Source organism: Aethalodelphis obliquidens, unplaced genomic scaffold (genome assembly GCF_003676395.1).
Source record: "Aethalodelphis obliquidens isolate GAN/ISIS:26980383/991018 unplaced genomic scaffold, ASM367639v1 scaffold14, whole genome shotgun sequence".
NCBI lineage: Eukaryota > Metazoa > Chordata > Mammalia > Artiodactyla > Delphinidae > Aethalodelphis > Aethalodelphis obliquidens.
Genome location: NW_020837958.1, coordinates 16,628,442 through 16,653,045, shown reverse-complemented (window position 1 = coordinate 16,653,045; position 24,604 = coordinate 16,628,442). Strand labels below are relative to the sequence as shown.

Below are 24,604 nucleotides of genomic sequence, written 5' to 3'. Positions count from 1 at the left end.
GTGCTCCGCAAAGGGAGAGCCACAACAATGAGAGGCCCGCGTACCACCAAAAAAAAAAAAAAAAAAAAAAAAACGCATCAGCTACATCGCTTCTGAGTTAGTTTATTGTCAGTTATTGGAAATAGATTAAATAGATCATTTCTTTTAGCAACTGAATAATTCTTTAGAAATTAGGTCATAAAAAAGAACAAAGAACAAATGTGGTTATGTGTGTCTATACTACAAACATATACAAACTATGTAAATATTTAAGAATTTTATGTGTGTTTAGAGAAAGATGAAGTAAAACATGTCAAAACTTAACCTTAAAGAAGTATGGATAAAAAACTATTGGTTAATTAAAAACTATAAAATTTTAGGTTATTGAATCTTTTAAACAATTTCTACCTATGATACAATGGATATGATAAATCAAAGAATTACAAAGCTGGAAGGTACATTAAGAGATTAACTAAGCTTTTATCCTTTTCTGAAACAGTACTATACCTCATCTACATATAGGCTTTCTACTATAATCAAAAAGATTATCAGGGACATATCTTAAACATTGTGGAATTGACAACCCCCTTAATATCTCAGGCTAAGATCTAATTATGCTTTACTCTCTGTGGTTTCCATTAAATCTAATTTACAATTTTTGTTTCACAAAGCAACAACTAAGTAATGGTGTGATGTTTAAAAGTATAAAATTATGCCCAGGGAGGAGTATAGAAAAAGCAGATAAATAGACCATGACAAGATTTAAAGGTATGATTCTAGTTTTGACAAGAGCAATTTTTCTTCTCATTTCTTCTGTTTTAACAGCGTTAGTGAATCTTAGTGGCTTTTTTATAGCAACTTGAGGAAAACTCCTAATAAAGTCATACTTGCCGCTCTCTCACTCAAGGACTTCTACCAAGTGGTATCATCATTGCCCCCCTGTAATATCCCTCAGCTATAATTGCACCACGTTGCCTTCCACCGTTCTTACATGTATGCCTTTTTGTCAATGGTGTTCACTCAGCTGATCTATACCCATTACTGTACACCTTTCAATCAGTAAGTATTTTAATAAATATTAATCTGAACTCAGTGCTTACACTTTCTAAAACCCCTTCCATAGTACAATAATTGTCTAGTGGAAGAGAAATGTTATATACATTGTCACGAATATAAATTTACAATTACTCACTATGATTAGCACTGTGAAGGAAAAGTCTTGTCTATCATGAGGGTCATCATGAGTTCAGAGGTTAGGGACATAGAGAAAATCTCTACAAAACTGTTCAAGCTGGCAAGACACATGCAAGGAGTTAACCCCACGAGATCCTAGTCACTCCTTATTCCAAGTCATTCCCCCAGGTCCTGTGCAAGAAATGATGTATCGTTTTGCATATTGATATGTTTGATTTGTGATTTATTATGTGATTTCAGATGATTTCATATCCCTCTCTGCAATGGTAAGATCCTTGTTTTATCTCTTTTCACTGCGATACTCAACTAGCAACTAATATGCAGCAATTGTTCTTTGATAATTACGACATTGTGCAAAGGTGTGTCACAAAAATGCCATTGATAAGAAACATACACAGTTTAAGTAGTAAAATATAATAAAGCCAAAGCTAAGAGTTATGTCGTGTAACGTTGAATATTTATCTAAGAGTCATTCCCCCCTTTAGATAAAAAGCCTAAGTTATGTTTGAATATTCACCCTCTTATGCCCATGGAAGGCATCCCCTGATCAGCTCCAGTGGGTAAATACTCAATGGTCTAATACCAATGATGCTAGTTCCATTTCCCTTGCCTTGTGCTGATTAATTAAGTAATTTTGGCCAATGAGAAATGAGGAGAAGTCTTTTGGAGAAAGGTTTTTTTGCCCTAATAAGAAAGAGATATAAATGATCAAGTATCTGTCTTCTTTAGTTGGATATTGTTGAGTGAACATGTGATGAGTCTTGCAAGTAGGAGGAGTCAAACCTAATGATCTAGCCAATATTCTGAGGATGGTAGAGCACAAGATACAAGGAACCAGGCTCTTTGATAACCCAGCAGAACCACTGAATTTAACCCTAGAATTGCCCTGCTTCTGAAGTTCCTATTACATGAGACAGTGGACTGTTCACTTTTAAAGTCACTTTCAGTTGTGTTTCCTGTTACTCTCTGTTAATAGTAGCCTAACTTATACAATTAGATTTCTAATTACATTTGCTTTACTTTTAATTTTATTCAAAATCTTTACTAGTTTTGAATTAATTTTATGAAGGGCTAAAATATAAACTATTTTTTAAAAATTTGACTTTTACTTAATCAGGAACACGTCACCAGAAATTTCAGCATAAGCATACAATGACATGGAGGCTTTTCCCCGTTTTTTGAAACACAAAGCATCCTTGGTGAGTTTAGATTTCTACAGCAGAAATCTGCACGTGGCTAATAATTCTATTCATAAGTAGGAAGTGTGGCTACTTTGACAGATCATGGCTCAATAACAAGCATGCAGGTCTAAGTTATCACACAGTTTGGATGTGAATTCAACATCAGGATAATGACAGTTGCCAAGGATTTGTGCTTGCTGTCGCTTCACACCAGTGTTGTCTGTCAAAATGTCTCTTTTTCTTATACAGAAGCCATAGAATTTTTATGGATAGCAATTACTTACAATATACAATGAAGTACATCAAATCTAACAACCACTCTTTAGTCCCTCATTATTTGGTAGTCTCTTTGTTAAATGTAGTCAACCATTTTCATCTAAATTATTTATTTATACTGTATATTTGACAAGCATATATTTCTCGCTTTATATTCTCATGGCATTTAAACCTTCCTGAAGAGTTATGGGTTTTTTTTAATATTGTCATTTTTAAAACTTGTCTTTATCCTATTACCATTTTAATGGTAATTAAACTCTCTAATTGGAATAAATACAAATAAGAAAATGTAAACATGAAGGAAAATGACCCTAAGTACATTCAATAATAAATCACCAGCTTAAAATACTGATAGCAGATAAAAGAAATAAACCCACATACGTTTGGTGCATGGAAACTTGTATAAAATCTGGAGTGCACAAAGATTTCACTAATCGTCATCCTACCTTTCCTCCAATTTGATGAAAGAAATAACCTCTAAAGATATAAATAACTTTCTACAATTGCTAGATAAAGTGTGATTTAAACATCATGGAAAGTGAATAATAGAAGTGGTAATAATATATGTGAACAATTTCCCCCCAATTTTATTCTGAACACCAGAAGAAAATATAATTCTAGTTTGACCTGGAAATATTGGTAAAGATACCTTGATTGCAGAGCAATTTTCAGTTATTTTATAACACATAAGTCGAATTTTTATTTGTAATTCGACGACTGAATAGTAACTAATGTATCTGTTCAAATTACACATATACTGTAAGGGAGATATTCAATGTCTGTTAAATTGAACTTGCTCGCTTTTGTAGAAGGAAATCTAAACAAGAAGAACAATTTATAAAATTTGTAAAGGACCCATGTGAGTGTAGGATCAGGGCATAAATCATCCTACCCAAAGGAAAAAAAGAATACTACTTCTGCTTGTGCAAAAGTGCAAAGGAATAAAAATAAAGTACATCTTAAATCTAAAGTCAGGGGAGGTTATAAATATTGTATAAGGATTTTCCAGAGGAAATTTAAATTTTCAAAAAGCAATATAGTCTTTTAACATTTTTTAAAGTAAATAATATATTAATGTTTGGATCTGTAGAGTTTTTTTATGGCTTGAAGGAAAAATCTGAGAAAAAGTTATGAATTATGAAAAGTGTAATTTGTTGGTCAATGGATGTTGAAAACAGTGAAAGCATTGTCTTGCTTCATTAACCACTGGGCAGTGTTCCCCTCACTTCGTTCTGCTGCTCATCCCATGGTGGGAACTGACAGCTCATCTTTGGAATGATGAGATTACTAAACTTAAACTGTCCCTAGAAAAGGCGATATAACCAAATGTTTATATTTCAAAAATAGTCTGACTGATTCCAATTCAGAATAGCCAAGATAACTAAAATGACATAAAAAATGAATGAATAGATTAGGCACTGTTAGTCTCCTTGAAAGCAAGATTTGTCTGTGAAAAAGCAACCCAGATAATCTATAAGAAGAAGTTGTTGGCAATTCACTTTTAAAACTGATTTAAGTCCTAATGTAATGTACTAAAAATAATTTGTCCCCTCAGGGAACTAAAAGAGTTGTTATTACACTCAGCTGCAAGCAGGATAAAAAAAAGCAATATAACATTCTATTAAGAATACATACAGGGCTTCCCTGGTAGCGCAGTGGTTGAGAGTCCGCCTACCGATGCGGGGGACACGGGTTCATGCCCCAGTCCGGGAAGATCCCACATGCCGCGGAGCGGCTGGGCCCGTGAGCCATGGCCGCTGAGCCTGCATGTCCGGAGCCTGTGCTCCGCAACGGGAGAGGCCACAACAGTGAGAGGCCCGCGTACCGCAAAAAAAAAAAAAAAAAGAATACATACAGCTGATTCACTTTGTTTTACAGCAGAAATTAACACAACATTGTAAAGCAATTGTACTCCAATAAAGATGTAAAAAAAAAGGAAAGAAAGGAAAAGAAAACAAAAGAAAATCATGAGGGACTTCCCTGGTGGTCCAGTGGCTAAGACTCCGCAATCCCAATGCAGGGGGCCTGGGTTCAATCCCTAGTCAGGGAAATAGATCCCAAGTGCTGCAATTAGAGATCCTGCGTCCCACAACTAAAGATCCCACATGCTGCAACTAAAAGATCCCACAAACCACAACTAAAGATCCCACATGCCACAACGAAGATCCCGCATGCTGCCGCCAAGACCCAGTGCAGCCAAATAAATAAATATTTTACAAAAAGAAAATCATGAAATTACATTCTTAGATGATCATCAGCTAAAAATTATTAAAAAGTATTTTATATGTGGGATAGAAAGATATTAATTGTTTAGAACATTCTGTTAGTTCTAAAATGCAATTTTAATTTGGAAATCTTCCACCTCAGCATTTAGAGAAACTTTCTATAAATATAGCAGAACTACCCCTAGATACCTGTTATCAATAAATAATTGATTCTGCTTCATGCCTCAAAGGCCAACACCCTGTTCCAGTTCACCTGAGAACACAACAGACTACAGCTGGGTAGGAAAAGTTTCTCATTATGTTGTTTCCTTGAAGTAGCCACAGGAATGAAGCTAGACTTTTCCAGTCATCTGGCCTCCTAGTGGTAAGTCATAAAATGGGAGGATCAGACCTTCTTTGGTATTGAACTCACACTGTTGGTGATTAGTTATCTTTTGTGGGGGGAAGGCTCCTGGCACAGCAATTTTTACTGTATTACATACAAATGTAACATGAGGTGACAGAGGAAAAACACTGTAAGAACACAAGAACAAGAGAAAATAAGGATAATATAAATATAATAAAAAGTAAATTAAAACCACAGATAATAACATGAGAATAAAGTGACTCATCACTGCATGGTTGCAAAGAATGGATTTAATATATGTGGACAGAATTTGTACATGTACAATGTGTTAATTAGTGAAGAAAAGCACAATCTCTGTAATATAAGTAAAGGAATAACAAATTGACTATATTTTAATAATTATTTCTCATAAAAAGATCACAAAGATGGCGGAAGAAAGGTGGCAAGGAAAAAAAGGATGAGACAAGAGAAGTTTTAACCTCAATCAGGGGGAAAATGTCTTTACTCATAGAGAAAATTGCCTCTCACTGATAATCATATTAATACCAATGGATCTTAGATTACCATTAGCCTTTATGAACTTGACCGCTTTCAGGTTGAAACTCATCATTCTCTTTTTCATGAAAGTAAAAGACCTCTGGGCATTGTCTCTGACTTTCTATTCAATTGCCCAGAGAGGGTTACTTGATTTTCTAGGTATACCATAATCAAAGTTGATGGTAACAGACAATAGTGACAGAAAAGAAGTTAGGATCCAGACAAAGAAATAGAAGAAGCACATTTAAACAAACTATAAAAACCAGGTGGTAGGAAAAGTGTCACATGAAAATAAAAGACTGACGTGTTAAAAAAAAGGGCAAATAAAACCAGAGTTAGAGACTCAGAATCTAAGAAGGAATATGAGAAAAAAGCAGAAAGAAACTGAATAAATAAAATTACAGTTTTACAAAAGATAGAATAAAAAGTGAATGTAGTACTATTTTGAAAAGGAAAATTGGTAAAAATAAATTCTAAAAGCAATAAAAAATGTGCAAATACACATTATATTAGCATTGGCGTTTGTATAAAGGACTACTTAAAAATTCTATTTAGAAATTTTTTTCCATTGTCTTATTGGGAGGAACCAATGTTTTTTCCACTGTCAATTGGGAGGAACTATCATGAGAAAACTATGTCTCTACAATATAACCACTGGGTAATGATTTTCTAAAAATTATCTAGCCATATAGCTAGCACGCTGTGTCAATTATCTCATATGTTGCTAATATGCACTCATAGCTCAGAGGAATAAGGCAAAGCAAAGGTTAGCTGAAGTCTAGATTTCACTTTCACCTAAAACTTAGTGACATATAAAAAAAATCAATCTGTTCTAAGATATAAATATGACCTAGCACTTCTGTAAGGAGATTAACACAATCCCTAATTTAAGAATAGTTTCTTCAATGCTTTTATAGTTCACATTTTCTTTTTAACGTAAAAACTATGGCATCACGTTTAGCCAGCCAATAGTCAATACCTGACAGACACTTTTTTGTTCTTTCACTTTCTAATAGAGAAGAAACACAGGAAAAATACCTCTTGTCTCCTCTGCTTTATATTTCTGAGAAGTGCAGTAGAATATAATAGTTGAGTTTTGGCTGTGGAGTTAGATACATTCGGGTTCAAACTGTACCTTCTCTACCTAGCAGCTGTGTGATCTTAATGAACCTCTCTAGGTCTTTGTTTTCTCATATATAAAATGGAGATGTCTAAAATACTGTCTGCCTTACATTCCTCCCAGAGTTGTTTTGAGTACTAAATAAATATAATGCAGGTTAAGCACTCAGCATGGTGAGTGGTATATAGCAAATATCATCTGCCTTGCCATTCCTGTTATTATCACTATCCCACCTGTCCACAAGTCAGACTCTAGGAATAATTTATGTTTATTGCATCATCTATCTTTTTTCTTCCCATAAAATAGAAAAAAAAAAAAAATGGAAGGGCTGTAACCCAGGCAACAACCATCACATCTCCAAGTTATGTGTGACATAATCTCTACTAAATATTGAGCATTTACATAGACAACCTTCTTTAAGCACTTTTATCCCCTTCAGAATTCAGTTTAAGCTGCTGAAATAATATTCTTACCTTGGTAAATCATTCAAAATATATTTGTAAATTGGGTGAACGGTATCCCCATTGAAGGTGTCTTCAGGGTTGCTTCGTTGTGATACCTCCGTGGCTTTAGTCAAGGGTGACAAAGGAGACTGAGAAAGCGCTGCTCTGTGATCTTCTGTCATTGTCAGCTTAAAATGAGGAAGAATGTTATTTAATTTAAAATGTAAAATCCTCCTGGGTTATTAACTGAGGCTGGGCATTAATCACAATTTACTTCTCATCATGTTCTAGAGCATGTAGCCGCTGCTAAATGTGAAATCTCATTAGAAATGAACAGAGATGAGAGCCTAAAGGAAGACAAAACTATGAATCTAAGTCTTTGATAAGTACAATCCTATTTAAGAAAAAAATGATAATTTGTTGCAAAGTATTTTAATTTTTGCTATTTGCTAAAACATCACTAATTATACAAACTTAACATGAGGCATATGTTATTGAAAAGTGCAGCACAATGCTTTTTTTTTTTTTGCCCTTTCTCCTTGCTTTTTTGGAAGCTACCTTCCCCTTGATTCTGTTGGGAATTATGTGGCCATGCTTTCCTGGAAGTGAATGTATCCAAAGCTAGACAATCAAAATACCTTCCCCAGACACAGGGGGGAATCAGAGTTTAGACGGAGAAGACAAAGCAGTGCTCTGTTCTTTAGAATTGCTAGCTTTAAGAACAATGTAAACTTCTACCATTGAGAATGAAGCAAAAACAGATGAAAGAAAAAGAGATGGAGAGAGATTAAAAAGTGAGAGATTCCTGATGACAACATTTGAATCCCTGAACTTTGCTATTAAAAACAACCACATCTCTTGAGTTTCCTGGGTATGTGAGTCAGCAGATTCCTTTTTGTTTGTTTAAGCTAGTTTGAGTTGGGATTCTATTTGTAACCTAGACATCTTGAATAATGCACACAGACAACCTAAAATTTCTTAAGACCAAAACAATATGTTCATAAGAAATGATATCAATGAATGTCATAGGGTTCTTTCCAGGGTATAATCACCCCATTCACACGCTGATACAAATAGCTGCAAAGTCTCAGGTCTGAGTACCCCACTAAGGTAAGGAGGAGTCCCAAGGTAACATGACATATCACAACTAAGGGAAGGATATATTACTAGTAAGGTAATAAAAAATGCTACTTTACATTTTTTCTGATATTCTGAAATAAACGCATTCATTCATCCACAGGTTATTTCTTGAGCACCTACAATGTACTTGTTATTGTTCTAGGCACTCAGAATTTTTTCAGTTAACAAAGCAGAAAATATCGTGCTTTGTGGAGCTTACGTTCTAGTGGAGGCAGATGATAAATAATTAACATAAGATATCAGTACGTCGTAAGAGGTTAAATGATAAATGCTATGGAAAAAGACTGATTAGGAAGGATAGTTTGGGAATATGAAGGTGGAGGGAATTGCAATTTTAAATAGATTTGTCAGCATAGGCTTCACTGAGGTGGTAATATCTGGGCAAAGACTTGAAAGAGTCAAGGAAAGTAGCCATCCAATACCCAGGAAAGAGTAAGAAGGCCGTAAGGTGGGGTATATCTGGCAGATGTGAGGAACAGCACAAGTAGATGAATAGGTGAAAAAGAAGAAATTGTAGTTGTGATGAGGTTAGAAAGACAATGGGGGTGAGGGGGTGGAGATAACATAGGGCCTTTAGGACACTGTCAGGACTTTAAGTGAATTAGAGAGTCCATGGAATGTTCGGAACAGGGGAGTTATATGACTTTAAAAAAAAAGATAATTTTGGCTGCTTTGTTAAGAATGTATCAAATGCAACAAAATTTCAATGTCCTAATTTGTCCATATATTAATATCTTCTAATACTTGTATAAATTCTCTGTGGTAGAGACAGCTGTCTGCCAACATCCATTCTATCCATTCCTTCTTTCTTCTATGATACCAGAATCCCTGATTTTTAACTGAGGCATATGGCTGCCCAAAATAAAGACTATTTTCTAGTCTTCCTTACGACTTGGTAAAGCCATATAAAACAAGCCTGGCCAATCAAATATTAGTGGAAACAATCTATGCAGGTGAGTTCATCTTTCTTTTCTCTCCTTTCTGCTACCTAGAATGAAAACATGAAGGCTGGCACTAGACAGGTCATCTTTATCTTTGATATGATGCTAGGAATGAAAACCATGCCCCAGGGAAGATGGAAGCAGTTTGAATCTCTGACAACATGGAGTACCATACCAACTCTAGACTACCTACCTCCAGACTTTTACATTAGAAATAAATTTCTAGCTGTGCAAAACAATGTTAATTTGGGTCTTTGTTGTTTGCAGTTGAACCTAATCCTGAAACTCCTGATATTCCTCGAACTAAGTTGCTTTCAAAAATCTAAAATATATGACATTGGCTTAGACTTAAGAAATGGAAAGAACACTAGGATGGCTTGGAATCTAAACTGAATTGAGAGTCCAGTAATTTGGGTCTTTGGGTCCTTTTAGGCTCACCAAGCTTCCCCAATCACATAAGACAATTCCTTAAGGTAAATCAATCAATCCATCAATCTCTCTCTCTCTCTCCATATATATATATATGTGTGTGTGTGTGTGTGTGCGTGTGTGTGTGTATATATACACACACACATATGTACATATACATATGTATATAATGTATATTAATATATTATTAATGTATGTATAATTATATATTAATTAATGTGTGTGCATTTATATATACACACACATACATCCTGTTGGTTTTGTTTCTATGGAGAACCCTGATACCCCTCTTTCAAAGACCAGGTCAGCCTGCAGGCTGAGCTAGAACTAGAGCCAGAAAGACTTTCCCGAAGCATGGACCAGTAGAGTCAGTCAGATGATGGAAGGCAATGGGATCAGTAGTGTTGATGTGGGTCAGTAAGGAGCTATGGCAACCATAGTAACACCAAAAGCACCAGCAGCAAAAAGAGACAAACTGGCCAACAGTCTCCTCATCTGGGAGAGGGCACCTGAAGGACTACCTTCTTGAACTATGATTAACTCCTTAGATAATCTACAACACAGGAAGCTCATAGGGTCTAATGCTAGACTTGCTGCTAGTTAAGCTTATGGAAGAATAAAAGAACTATAATATAACTCATACTCACAAGTATTACATATCAATAACACACAAGATCATGTCTTTCTCTGCCACTTTCTAGCTATGTGACCTTGAATCTTATAACCTTTCTGAGCTTCGGTCCTCTCATTTGCAAAACCAGTTATCCGCATGGTTATGAGGATTAAATAAACAAAACTGTGAATGTGAAAGTGTTTAGCATAGTGCTTGCCACATGGTAGACATCCATTAAATGTTAGGTGAATCTGAATCACTATCAAAGTAAGAAAAGGTATCTCTTTCTACATAGTTTAATAAGAGAAGGTACTTTTCTCTGCCCAGCACTCCTCTGGTCTTCCAACTGGAGACTAAAGGGCTGTTGCCCTTCACAGTCTCCCTCCCCCTTTAAGTCTCACAACAGGAGGACTGAGGCTTGCACAACAACCATTGCCTGCTCAGTTCTCATAGATCAGGTTCTTCTTAATTGGGGAATGGTTATAAGTGAAAAAATCCAACTGCGCATAGCAAGGAAAATCATATGATTAGAGAGTAGATCACCTTGCAGAACGAAATCCCTTGAGTATCCTGGTGTGTTTATTATATAATCCAATTATTACAAAATAAAAAAATTTGCACTGAACTACTCAAAAATATCTCTTGAAATATAGCAATAGCTTTACTTTTCACTTAATGAATGATTACAATCCCAATCTTCACTGAAAGAGGTAATCATTTTAGTGATGGTTATAGTTTTTTTTTTCACATAAAACACCTTCTGGATGTTTTTAGATAGAATGAGTTATGTTAAGTGTGAAATCATTACCATTATTAAGTGCAATATTTCTTCTGTAAGGTTACTTTAAAAACAGTGTCATCCTCACTAAAAGTAGAATGTATTAACAGGTTGAGTAGAATACGCAGACTACAGTAGGTTTTCAGATAACATTGTGGCACATTACTAATTAAATGAGAACTAATTGTTAATTAGAAATTAAAGAAATAAAAATGTGTTAATTTTAATTTGACTAAGTTAAATACTATGGTATTTTAGTAGAGTACAGAAAAAGCCACTGCCTTATGTTTTGTTAACACGTGTAGAGTTTATTCACTGACACACTGAAAAACCACTATTTTTCTTTGCTTCCCATCCGTTAACAATTTGACATGAATACGAGTTCTCTTCTAATAGATCTGCTCTTCCCCTGGTTTTTTAAAAAAGCATTCAAGTTCACAGTGGTTATGAGCCTGGACACTAGAGCCAGAGTGTCTGGGTTTAAAACCCTGCTGCCCATTCACTGGCTGTGACACTTTGGACAAGTCATATAACCTCTTTGTGCATCAGGTTCCATCATTTGTAAAATGGGGTTAAGAATGGTAGCCACTTCAGATAGTAAAAGCAAACTGTGGGAGAAACTTATTTGCATATTTAAAGAATTATGCTGTCAGGAGTTTCAATATTCCTTAGTGCCTGTTTCTTTTGCAGTACAAATTTTTGAAGAAGAATATTGAATACTTTAATTCACTAGTACCTTGGTGCAAATGAGTTTTATCAGTTCTATTTCTTTCTTCAACTGGAAAGGATTGCATGAAACCACTTGGGGAAAGAATGAATAAATAGAGGCACGTAGAAAGTGGGAAAAGAAGGTAGAAAGGAGAGAAGCAAGATCTGTCACACAAGTTTCCTGGTTCATAATTTTACTGTTAACCATGTACAGAAAAATATTTTGTAAAGAAAAAATATTTTGCTTGATTTTTCTATTATTTCTTTGAAAATTCTCAAGAAAAATGTCAATAAATTGCTTGGGAAAACTTAAAAAAAAAAGAAAAGAATGGTAGCCACTTCATAAAGTTGATGTACTTGCAACACAGTAGATACCAAGTGTCAGCTATTAAAGAGTAGAGGCTTGATGGTCTTCAAGTCAGGGCACTGAGTACGAATGACCAACAGTACATGGAGACTTTGCAAGGGGCATGCAAATGTGAATAGTTTTAAGTAAATCAATTTCCAGACCCTTGGCTTCCAGATATATGCTTTCCTAAAAGGCATCTGCCCAAGAGGCTGCCTGTCCCAACTATAATTTGTCCTTGGAAAGTCTCCATTCTGCCTTTTTCCAAAAGAAAGGCATTCCTTTTATGCCCGTTCCAGGGCCTCAAACCAAGAGACAACTCCACTATTCCTTTAATAAAGAAATTATAAGTGCTCCCCACTAACCTATATCATTAATATATGTATTTCCAATAATTTTTACTTTTTGTATTTAAAGAATATCAAAAATGGCACTATATCCAAGCTACTTTGAATAAGTGTATACTAAAAATAATTATAATAAAAATTAAATCCGAGGGAAATTTTCCAATACTTACAACCTTATGGTCATAGGACATTTAAAAAATTTATTGTTATTGTATCTTAGACTAGCCAATTAAAGACTTTCAAGCATAAAAGATAAGAAATGGAGTAGATAGATAAAACATCAAGGATTTACTGTATAGCACAGGGAACTATATTCAATATCTTGTAATAAACTATAATGGAAAAGAATTTTAAAAAGAATATAGACATATACATGTATATGTATAACCAAATCACTTTGCTGTACACCTGAAATTAACACAATATTGTAAATCACCTATACTTCAATTTAAAAAAAAAAAGAAATGGAGTGGAAATAAGTTTAAGGAGAAAAAAGAAGGATGTAAAAATTTCAACTGTTGAAGAAGAGCTTGTTAATATTTTTAATGTTTTAAAATCTCTATAGCTTTCAGGCCTGGGGCCAAAATGTTCCATGAACATGTGACATCTTGTCATGCCTGAAAACAGGAAGTTATCAGAGACAAGTGGGGCATGTCAAAAGGACATAGGAACCAACTTGAAGACGATTCCACTGGCCAAAGATGGGGCACTCTGAACATAAAAAAAGTAAAGGATTGAAACATTAAACATATAAAAATCCACGAGTACCTAATACTAAAATAAAATTTTATAACTTCATTATTTCATAATTCACCTTTGTTACTTGCTAGGGCACCAACTTACTGTTCTGAAAAATAATAAATGTACTTTTCCTGCTTTCCTAAATGGGTTATAATTCAGGATAACCATATAGATGATGAGAGAAAATTCTTCTTCATAGAAGAATCATAGCTAATACATGTAGATGGAATAAAAGAATTAGCAAATTACCATAGTGCAAACCATAAAGAAATAATGGATCCAGGTAATGTTTGTCCAGGTAATGTCTGTCATTATTAGATCAAAGAGTGATGGGAAACTTAGATGAATCTGACTGATATCACCTATACCACTGATACATATTAATATGTCACTAAGACAATCAGAAATTGTTTCTCCTTATATGACTCCACAGGAATTATAAACATAGGACCATCTATAAAGCATTCTCGTCATAAACACTGAATGAAATCAAATCTTTAGATCTAATTTCTAGTTTGTGAGAAATGCGGGAAGGGAGAGAAACATGTTACATGTTAAATGACATGGCACAAAATAAAGAGGAGGGAGAAATGTTACAAATGAAAAGAGACTGAAGAATCATATCAACCAAATGCAATGCATAAACCTTGTTTAGATCCTGATTTGAACAAACCAACTTTAATAAGACATACATTTTTGAGGCAACTGGTGATATCTGAACACAAACTGGGTATTATTGGTATCAAGGAAATTATTTTATTGGGTATGGATAAAAGGTATTGTTATGATAAATATTATCTGTTAGAGATATGAACCAAAGTATTTTTAAATAAAATATTATTTGGATTTGCTTTAAAATACTCCAAGAAGAAAAGTGAAAGAGAATATAAATAAGAATGGCAGAAGTTGATGGTTGTTTGTATTGGGTAAAAAGTATGTGGGAGTTGTTTTATTATTTTTCCTTTTGTGTTTGAAAATGTTCATAAGAAAATGTTCCTTAAAAATCATATGGAATTTACATTTTATTAGATATGTTTAAAAGACTGATGTAACGGTTTTATTTCAAAATGTCAGCATTCATAATATACCAGAAATTATATCTTTTCCAACTATTTAAGCTTATAATGAGAAATTTTAAATGTCAACTTAAAATTGTGCATGGGAATATATAAGCAAAACTATTTGAAGGTCACTATTCTAGCCAATAAGTACCTCCAACCTCAGCTCTGAAAAGGAGAGAATTTAAGTAGGACAGGAGCTGACACACACCCTCCTACGCTTCTTCCCAGATAAACTGGGATTTGCTCAGTTTTCCTGGGTTTACTTAGGAAGGGCCCATTCTAGAGGTGAGAGACAGGTTCTCATAATTCCTTCATTGTGGACAAGGTCCTTAAGATTATCATAGAATCACCATAATTTAACACTCCTTTCACAGCTTGTTATCAGTCCCTCAACCAGATAGGGATTTTAAGCATTTGCTTAAAATCTCAGACTGTGAGGGAGGATTACTGAAGTTCAAAGTGAAGAGTACTGCCAAGTGGAAAATTACCTTGAACACATTACCAAGCAAGCTAACCCAGAGGGCTCACAGACCAAATTAAAATGCTCCATTCACACAATTTACTAAAAAAATTAAAAACACACAGTGATAAGCAAGGGGAAAGAAAGCAATAAACTAAGTTAACATACTTAAGATAGGGGGAGAGTGGCAGGATCATGGTATCCAAATCCTGCTCTTTCTGCCCATATCAGCCTTCCCCATGACGGTGTGCTATAAGAACCAGAGTTGAGATGTAAGCCAGTGCCCCAGACAGAAGGTACCAGGAATTAATGGGAGAGACACAGAGGCAGTTGTGCCTGGCCAAAGCTGTAGCTTGCCAATTAACTTGGTGAAGAGCTATAGGTTTTATTTGCATTTCTTGGGCACAGTTCTTTGGGCCAAAACGGGACCGTACTGGATGTTATTAGCAGGTGGTCAGTTTAGGGACAACACAGCGATCAGCCCTGAAGTGGCAAGATTATGACTTAGTCTGCCCTTCTACCGAATAAATAAAACTTGTCTATTCTATCATATATGCCATTTAGTCGCTTTATCTTGGTACGTTTTATAGGTTACTAACTTACTTATTATGTATATTTAACAAAACTTCGGAATTCTGCCTGTGTTTCTCAAACTACTTACGCATATCTTTTTTTTTTATTGGCTGCACAGCATGCAGGATCTTAGTTCCCAACCAGGGATCGAAACATGCACCCCTGCAGTGGAAGCGCAGAATCTTAACCACAGGACCACCAGGGAGGGAAGTCCCGCATATGTATACTTAACACAGCCTATGAATTACACCTATACGTCATAAGCTATTAGCTTACTTACTACCTATGCTCAACATTTCTTATGTTTCATCATCCCATTTTTTTTATCTTGTACAGCTGAATTGAATATTCAAATCACATTATATTGTGCCTTCTAGTAGGCTAGAGATACAAGGAGCAGTGGAAGAAAGCCACAAGAAGACAAGAAAAGACAAGAAATGTGGGACTGCCATCATCTTAAAAGGCTTTAGGTGCAATTAGAGCAAGGTTGCAGGATACAAGGTTAATATACAAAAGTTAATTACAAACAAGTAGAATTTGAAATTAGAAACATTTGCACAGAACTCAAAAAAATGAAATACTGAGACATAAATCTAACAAAATATGTACAAGATCTATATGAGAAAAACTACAAAAGCCCAGAAATAGACCCACATAAATATAGTCAACTGAACTTTGACAAAAGAGGACAATGGCAGAAAGACAGTCTTTTCAACTAATGGTACTGGAACAACTGCACGTACACATGCAAAAAAAAAAAAAAAATGAATCTAGACACAGACCTCATACCCTTCACACAAACTAGCTCAAAATGGATCACAAAACTAAATGTAAAACACAGAACTATAAAACTCTTAGAAGATAACATAGGAGAAAACATAGATGATCTTGAGTATGGCAATGACTTTTTAGATAACAGCACCAAAGGCATGATCCATGAAAGAAATGACCAAAAGGCCAGATTTCATTAAAATTAAAAACTTCTGCTCTGTGAAAGACAAAAGAGAATGATAAGACAAGCCACAGCCTGGGAGAAGAGATTTGCAAAAGACATATCTGATAAAGGACTATTATCCAAAATTTACCAAACTCTTAAAAGTCAACAATAAGAAAACAAACAACCTGATTTTAAAATGAGCCAAAGACTTTAACAGACACCTGACCAAAGAAGACATACAGATGGCAAATAAGCATGTGAAAAGATGCTCCACATCATATATCAGCAGGCAAATGCAAATTAAAATGACACTGAGATACCACTACACACCTGTTAGAATGGCCACAATCCAGAACACTACCACCACCAAATGCTGGTGAGGATGTGGAACAGGGGCTCTCATTCATAGGTACAGCCACACCGGAAGAGTGTTTGGTGGTTTCTTACAAAACTAAACACACTCTTACCATATGACTCAGAAATCATGTTCCTTGATATTTATCTAAATAATCTGAAAACTTATGTCCACATTAAAACTGGCACACAGATGTTTATAGCAGCTTTATTCATAACTGCCAAAAGTTGGAAGCAACCAAGATGTCCTTCAGTAGGTGAATAGATAAACAAAGTATGGTCTATACAGATAATGAAATACTATTCAACACTAAAAAAATAAAATGAGCTATGATGCCATGAAAAGATATGGAGGGACCTTAAATGCTTATTACTAAGTGAAAGAAGCCAATCTGAAAAGTCTGTGTACTGTATGACTCCTACTATTGACATTCTAGAAAAGGCTAAACTGTGGAGAACTTAAAAAGATCAGTAATTGCCAGAGGTTGGGGGAGGGGTGGTAGAAATGAATACATGGAACATAAGATTTCTATGGAAAGTACTCTGTATAATACCATAATTAATGGATACATGTCATTATACGTTTGTCCAAAACATAGAATTGAACACCATGAATGAACCCTAATGTAAATTGTGGACTCTTGGTGATTATGATATGTCAATGTAGGTTTATCGATTGTAACAAATGTACCACTCTGCTGGGGGATATTAATAATGGGGGAGGCTATGTATGTGTGGGAGCAGGGCTTATTTGGGGAATCTCTGTACCTTCCCCTCAATTTTGCTGTAATCTTAAGCTGCTCTAAAAAAATTAAGTTCTAATTTTTAGAAAAGGCTTCAGAAGGTCATTGTTCTGCAGTTCCCAGCAGAGAGCTAGTCCATATTTGATAGGAGAAGAGTTAGAGGTAACTTCTAAAGACCAGTCCCAAGCAATGCATATTTGGAAATCCTGAGGCAGACTTCTTGGCCATATCCCTCCAAGTCAGAATGTATCTGTCTGTTGAGGACTACTGTAGCATTCCAGCAGTGACATATCATGTTTCCTGACATCAGATTTGGCCTCACTGATTTAATTGCCATTAACCTCCCTCCAATGCTGAAACAATGTCTCCACACCCCAGTAGAAGCCATTATATCCCACAGTTGCACCCTCAGGTATATAAGATATTATCAAGGTAGATAATGACCTTGGTTCAGGAGGTCATGTAAGTTGCTGCTACACTCATTATTAGGAGACACCTGGAAGGCTGCCCTTTCAGATATCTCATTTTGTAAAGCCCCATCTCCCAAAAAGCTTGTCTAGAAGGCTGACCATTCAATTCAATGAAGGAAGACACTTGATTTCTTCCTGAAAAATACCTTTCTGGTGCCCTATAAACATGTAAATTACATATTAATCACCTATATTACTAATTATTATTTTTTAAATTAATTTTGTGACAATAGAAATATAGCTTACTATAGAAGTCTATTCTTTCATAATGTAATAGTTGTATTCCACTTGTATTTCATAATGCAATAGTTGTCATCAAAACTTGCTTCATAAAAATAATAGTTCAGTTGAAAAAACGTGGTGAGATTAAGGGCTGGAGTTTGAAATTCTCAGACAAGTTTTTTTTCCCCCTGTTGGAATCTCAATGATAAATGTTTTTGCTTGTTTGTTCTGTTCTAATAGCTGTAATTGTACAACTCTATAAACTAAATATACTAAGATAAACCCAGCCATCTAGTTTTGCCTTCTATGCTACCAGAATTATGGTTAGCAGAGCAGTTTTTGTATATTCTTATCATATTATTATCACCCATTGTTATGATAAATAAAACATAAAGAAGGCATCTTTGTGGCCCTCCAAATGTTTTTCCTAAAGCCACTTTGCTAATTCCTGATCCCATCATACATCCATTCAATCATTAAATATTCATTAAGCACCAACTATTTTCAGACTTAAAAAAAAGACAATGGATTCAACATTGAACAAGACAATATTTATTGTTCCTTCACTAGCGGAATTTTCATTATAATGACTGTGTCCAATTTTAATTAACTTCTCTTATTAAAAACAATTTGAATGATGATAACTGCAGTTATTACAGAAATCCCCATATTAAGATTGGAAAGATGTATAAAAAATAAAATTTCTTACAATCTCCTACGCTTGGAGTTAGCCACCATTATAATTTTTGAATATTTGTTTTCTGACTTTGGTCAATGAAATTTACAGAGATATATAGTCTTTACTTTAAACAAATGTGTGACCATATTAAAATCCAATTTATATATAGCTGTGTTCACCTAATGAGAATATTCCTATGCTATTAAATATTTGTTGAGAACATGATTTTTTAAAAATATTTATTTATTTATTTTTGGCCACATTGGGTCTTCGTTGCTGCGTGCGGGCTTCCTATAGTTGTAATGAGTGGGGGCTACTGTTCGTTACGGTGTGCGGGCTTCTCATTGTGGTGGCTTCTCTTGTTGTGGAGCACAGGCTGTAGGCGAGCAGTGTTCCGTAGTTGTGGCACACGGGCTCAGTAGTTGTGGCTTGCGGACTCTAGTGCACAGGCTCAGTAGTTGTGGCACACAGGCTTAGTGGCTCTGCAGCATGTGGGATCTTCCCAGACCAGGGCTCAAACCCTTGTACCCTACACTGGCAGGTGGATTCTTTTTTTTTTTTTTAACATCTTTAATGGAATATAATTGCTTTACACTGTTGTGTTAGTTGCTGCTGTGTAACAAAGTGAATCAGCTATACATATACATATATCCCCATATCCCCTCCCTCTTGCCTCTCCCTCCCACCCTCCCTAACCCACCCCCTTAGGTGGTCACAAAGCACCAAGTTGATCTCCCTGTGCTATGTGTCTGCTTCCCACTAGCTATCTATTTTACATTTGGTAGTGAAGATATGTCAATGCCACTCTCTCACTTCATCTCAGCTTACCCTTCCCCTCCCCATGTCCTCAAGTCCATTCTCTACATCTGCTTCTTTATTCCTGTCCTGCCCTTAGGTTCTTCAGAACCATTTTTGTTTTTAGATTCCATATATATGTGTTAGCATACAGTATGTGTTTTTCTCTTTCTGACTTACTTTACTCTGTATAACAGACTTTAGGTCCATCCACCTCACTACAAATAATTCAATTTCATTTCATTTTATGGCTGAGTAATATTCCATTGTATATATGTGCCACATCTTCTTTATCCATCCGTCGATGGACACTTAGGTTGCCTCCATGTCCTGGCTATTGTAAATAGAGCTGCAATGAACATTGTGGTACATGACTCTTTTTGAATTATGGTTTTCTCAGGGTATATGCCCAATAGTGGGATTGCTGGGTCATATGGTAATTCTATTTGTAGTGTTTTAAGGAACCTCCATACTATTCTCCATAGTGGCTGTATCAATTTCCATTCCCACCAACAGTGCGAGAGGGTTCCCTTTTCTCCACACCCTCTCCAGCATTTATTGTTTGTAGATTTTTTGATGATGGCCATTCTGACTGGTGTGAAGTGGTACCTCATTTTAGTTTTGATTTGCATTTCTCTAATGATTAGTGATGTTGAGTGTCCTTTCATGTGTTTGATGGTAATCTGTATATCTTCTTTGGAGAAACGTCTATTTAGGTCTTCTGTCCATTTTTGGATTGGGTTGTTTATTTTTTTGATATTGAGCTGCTTGCATATTTTGGAGATAAATCCTTTGTCAGTTGCTTCGTTTGCAAATATTTTCTCCCATTCTGAGGGTTGTCTTTTCTTCTTGTTTATGGTTTACTTTGTGGCGGGCAGATTCTTAACCACTGTACCACCATGGAAGTCCCAAGAACATGATTTTTTTAATTACTTTTTTAATATCCTAGCTGGTTGATCCAAATGCTTCCTATCTCAAATAAAGTTGTGGTTTTTGTTCACACCTTTGACCGTACCACTGAATACTTGCTAGTGGGAAGCAGCCGCATAGCACAGGGAGATCAGCTCGGTGCTTTGTGACCACCTAGAGGGATGGGATAGGGAGGATGGGAGGGAGACCCAAGAGGGAGGGGATATGTGGATATATGTATACGTATAGCTGATTCACTTTGTTATACAGCAGCAACTAACACAACAATGTAAAACAATTATACTCCAATAAAGATGTTAAAAAAAAAAAGTTGTGGAAGTTAAATTCCCAGATTAAAATGTATGAACAATTTTAAACCTGCTGATGTGTATTTCCAAGGTGACTTGCTTTTTAGACATGTACCAATTTCTAAAACTACAGAAATATAGAAAGCCCATCTAACAGCACTCATTACTGGAATAAAATATTATTTCTTAGCCTTACCAATTTAAGAATAATTTTCTAACTCGTAGTGAAAATTTAATTTAAAAATTACCATTAATTAAAGTTTTCATCATATCAATACTCAAGGAGGAATATCAGGGGATAATCAATAAGATTTTATGGACCTGGAGGATGTTATGCTTAGTGAAATAAGTCAGACAGAGAAAGACAAATGCTGTATGTTATCACTTATATGTAGAATCTAAAAAACAAAACGAATGAATATAACAAAACAGAAAGAGACTAACAGATATAGCGAACAAACTAGTGGTTACCAATGGGGAGAGGGAAGGGGGATGGGGCAAGATAGGGAGAGGGGATAAACTACTATATATAAAATAAAAAGCTACAAGGATATATTGTATAGCACAGGGAACATAACCAATATTTTCTAATAACTTTAAATGAAGTATAATCTATAAAAATATTGAATCACTATGTTGTATACCTGAAACTAATATAATATTGTAAATCATCTATACCTCAAATAAATACATACATACCATTATTTAAATTTTTCATCATATCAGTACTCAAGGAGGAATATCAAGGGATAATCAGTAAGATTGTATGAACTACAAATTAGTTGAATTCTACTTAGAAAACCATTCAAGTAAAAGAAGAAATTCCTGAAATATAGGCTATATGTTAAACTTCTAGAGATTTTAAAGATAACTGAGTTCAAAATATCTAATTAGCTCAGTGCCCCCTTTCCCATATACTTATGAGAACATACCCAATTATCTTGAAAAAGGCAATTAAAATTACTATTAATAATCTTAATACTAGGACATGTTATAATTCATTTGATAATTACATTTCCCACAAAGATACTGTCAACATAAACTGTGAAACTGCAGATACATCCTCTTTACAAGTATCAGAGACAATATGCTCACTATTCTGTTGTACTTAAATGTTGTATTGCAGTTTTTCTTAACAGGTAATACGTGACATGAAACATGTCTCATTTGATGCTTCATAATTTCCATTCTGATGTTTAACACTAAGAAATTATATTTATGTATCACACATGTCAGAAAACAATTTAAATAATTAAAGTAAGAAAAATAATAGCAACCATGCCTTTCATTTCAAATACAAAATACAAATCTTTCATTCAAAGAACCATCTGTGATCAGAAATGCCAACTATTTATATTTTCTGATTTACGTAGCTAGCATTAAGCATTTTATCTAAGTGTTCATGTTTTATATTTTCAGAAATTTGTTATGAATCAAAATACTAAGTCATAAAAATAAAAATCAAGAGACTACCTTTCAAGATTAACCCATAAGTTATGAAAATTCATTATTTATATTCTTTATTCTGATTTTCATAACAAGGAAAAGAAAAAATGTAATTGCTTCGATTTTAAAAACATACTACAGGAAAAGGTACTATTTACGTTTGGCTGAAGTTTACATTATTTATTGCTATTTTTCTTCAAAAATATTCATTAGAACAAACATTTTTCTAAACACCCAAGTAAACCAATACATGGTTCTGGCATATTTATTTTTTTGAAAAGGTGCTCTGAATCATAGACAACATAAATACTAGGCAGTGTGGTGGTTGCCACAGTAACAAGTAAATAGGAGCATAAAAATACATGCAATTTTCAAATGTATATACTTTTTTCATAACTATGCATATTTTATAGGTAAAAAAAATTCAACTCTTGCTTTAGCTCCCATTTAGAGAGAGAAACACCTAATTCTTTAGAAATAAAAGGTTATCACATAGCAATGGAGCAGGCTCAAAAAAGTTTTTAAATGCTATATGGGAAATCTTAAGGTTTTTAAATCAAATTTCCAACATGAAGGCAGGAAAAAAACTCTTTTCCTTCTATATTACTTTAGTGGTCAGTTCTTTAGGTAAGGGTAAAATTGCATAAACTTCTTTACCTCCCAAGCATGAAATTCCCTTTTAATTTGCTTAAGTTTATTATTCACATGCATTAAATGGAGCACTTAACCATGGAAAACTGAAAGCCCTGTTGATCACAAAGAAGCCCCCAAAGTTAATGCTAACCCTTGAGCTAACCACTTGAATAAATGATCCGAAAATCTTTGTGCCAGTGTGCTAAATTGGAGTTTAAGGAGTTCTTTTCTTTCTCCTTTCCCTTTATTAAAATACAATCTCTGGTTTACAGGTACCCTAGAAGACACAGAAGTATACTGATACAGTGTTCTGAATTTTATACTTCAAGTTTAAGAGGGATTAGGATACATTTTCTAGAGAGGGGGAGAGAGAAGTGGTTCTATCAGCCATGATGTGAAGTTTGAAATCTACTGAAAGGTATTGTTAAACCAACCAAAATAGGAAAGCTGCTCAACTATTAGTGGGAAACAAATCCTTCAAATCTGATTACATAAATTTGTACTTCCAATTTGTTTCAATAACAACTATTATGTACCATTCTCCCGGAGAACTTAAAAATTTTAAAAGATCACCTTCTAGGCAGGGTGCCAAATATGAGGTGATAGAACAGTGTACTCTGGGGCTCACCTTGTGCTAACTCCTTGATAAAGAAACCATACACTATAATGGTTAAGGATTGACTGAACTAACCTGCAAGAGTAAATTCCTTATGACACATATGCATGATCCAATTTACTTTTATTAAAGAGAAACATTTGTTTCCTGGGGAGACAGTAAATTTAAACTTTAAGAAGTTCAAAGAATGAATTAAAATATTACTCAAATATTTATGACTATCAGATTAGAATAAGTCACATGGATGATGTGACTACTGCAAAGGGAAGAAAGAATATCATCTTTTTATTCCTCTTCCCTCTCAATACTTTTAACTATTTCCTTTTGCTTTCACCATCTTAAAGGGATGGGAAAATGTCCCTGGAGACTGGAAAAGGGAAATCATACCCATCTTTAAAACAAGGGGAAATGATTTTGGTAATTAGACAGCTTAGTTTAACCTGGAAACATTCAGTAACAAATTAAACAATCAATTAGTAACACCTAGAAGGGCATAAAATATTGGAAAACAACCAACACAGTATCTGAAAAGCCAAATATGCCAGATGAACTTAGTATCTTTTTCTGATAGAATGACAGATCATATTATAAAGTCAGAAGTGAACAGTGTAATCTAGTTAAGTATTGTGAGCTTTTTTACTCTATTTTCCAATCTAGTGTAGGGGAAAATGGTTTAGGAATAAAATAATTCGAAAACCGTCTTCAACGCTAAGCCAATGGATGTTGACATATCTCCTCTCTCTTGAGGGCCTGTTTCAGAACTGAGTCAATGTCTTTACTAATGACTAGTCAGGAATCTTAGACTCATTCATGTTTTAGCTCCATCATATCAGATCCCTGACATCTCTGAAATTAATAAGAAATTTTTTCCTTAGTTCTCTTTCCAACTTGTTGACCTTTCTTTTCCCTAGGGATCTTAAATGACTTGCTGCTTCAGTTAAGTGGTACTGTACTGGTAGAAGACATAAACCCATTTTAGGTAGGAATTTTGAGAGGGAAAGAGGGAATGCTTTGTGAATGACTTAAAAGGATCCTCTATGACTAGAGTAAATGA

At 34.7% G+C, this 24,604-nt stretch overlaps 1 protein-coding gene across 1 annotated transcript in view; it reads right to left on the bottom strand.

Moving 5' to 3' along the window:
* The window catches only part of LOC113624875 (doublecortin domain-containing protein 1-like), a 94,903-nt gene that overhangs the window by 60,430 nt on the left and 9,869 nt on the right, over nucleotides 1–24,604 (bottom strand). The window contains exon 3 of the mRNA XM_027115115.1: nucleotides 7,332–7,489. Coding sequence (XP_026970916.1) covers nucleotides 7,332–7,483 — 152 coding nt within the window. The 5' untranslated portion in view covers nucleotides 7,484–7,489. The remainder of the gene's footprint in view (nucleotides 1–7,331; nucleotides 7,490–24,604) is intronic.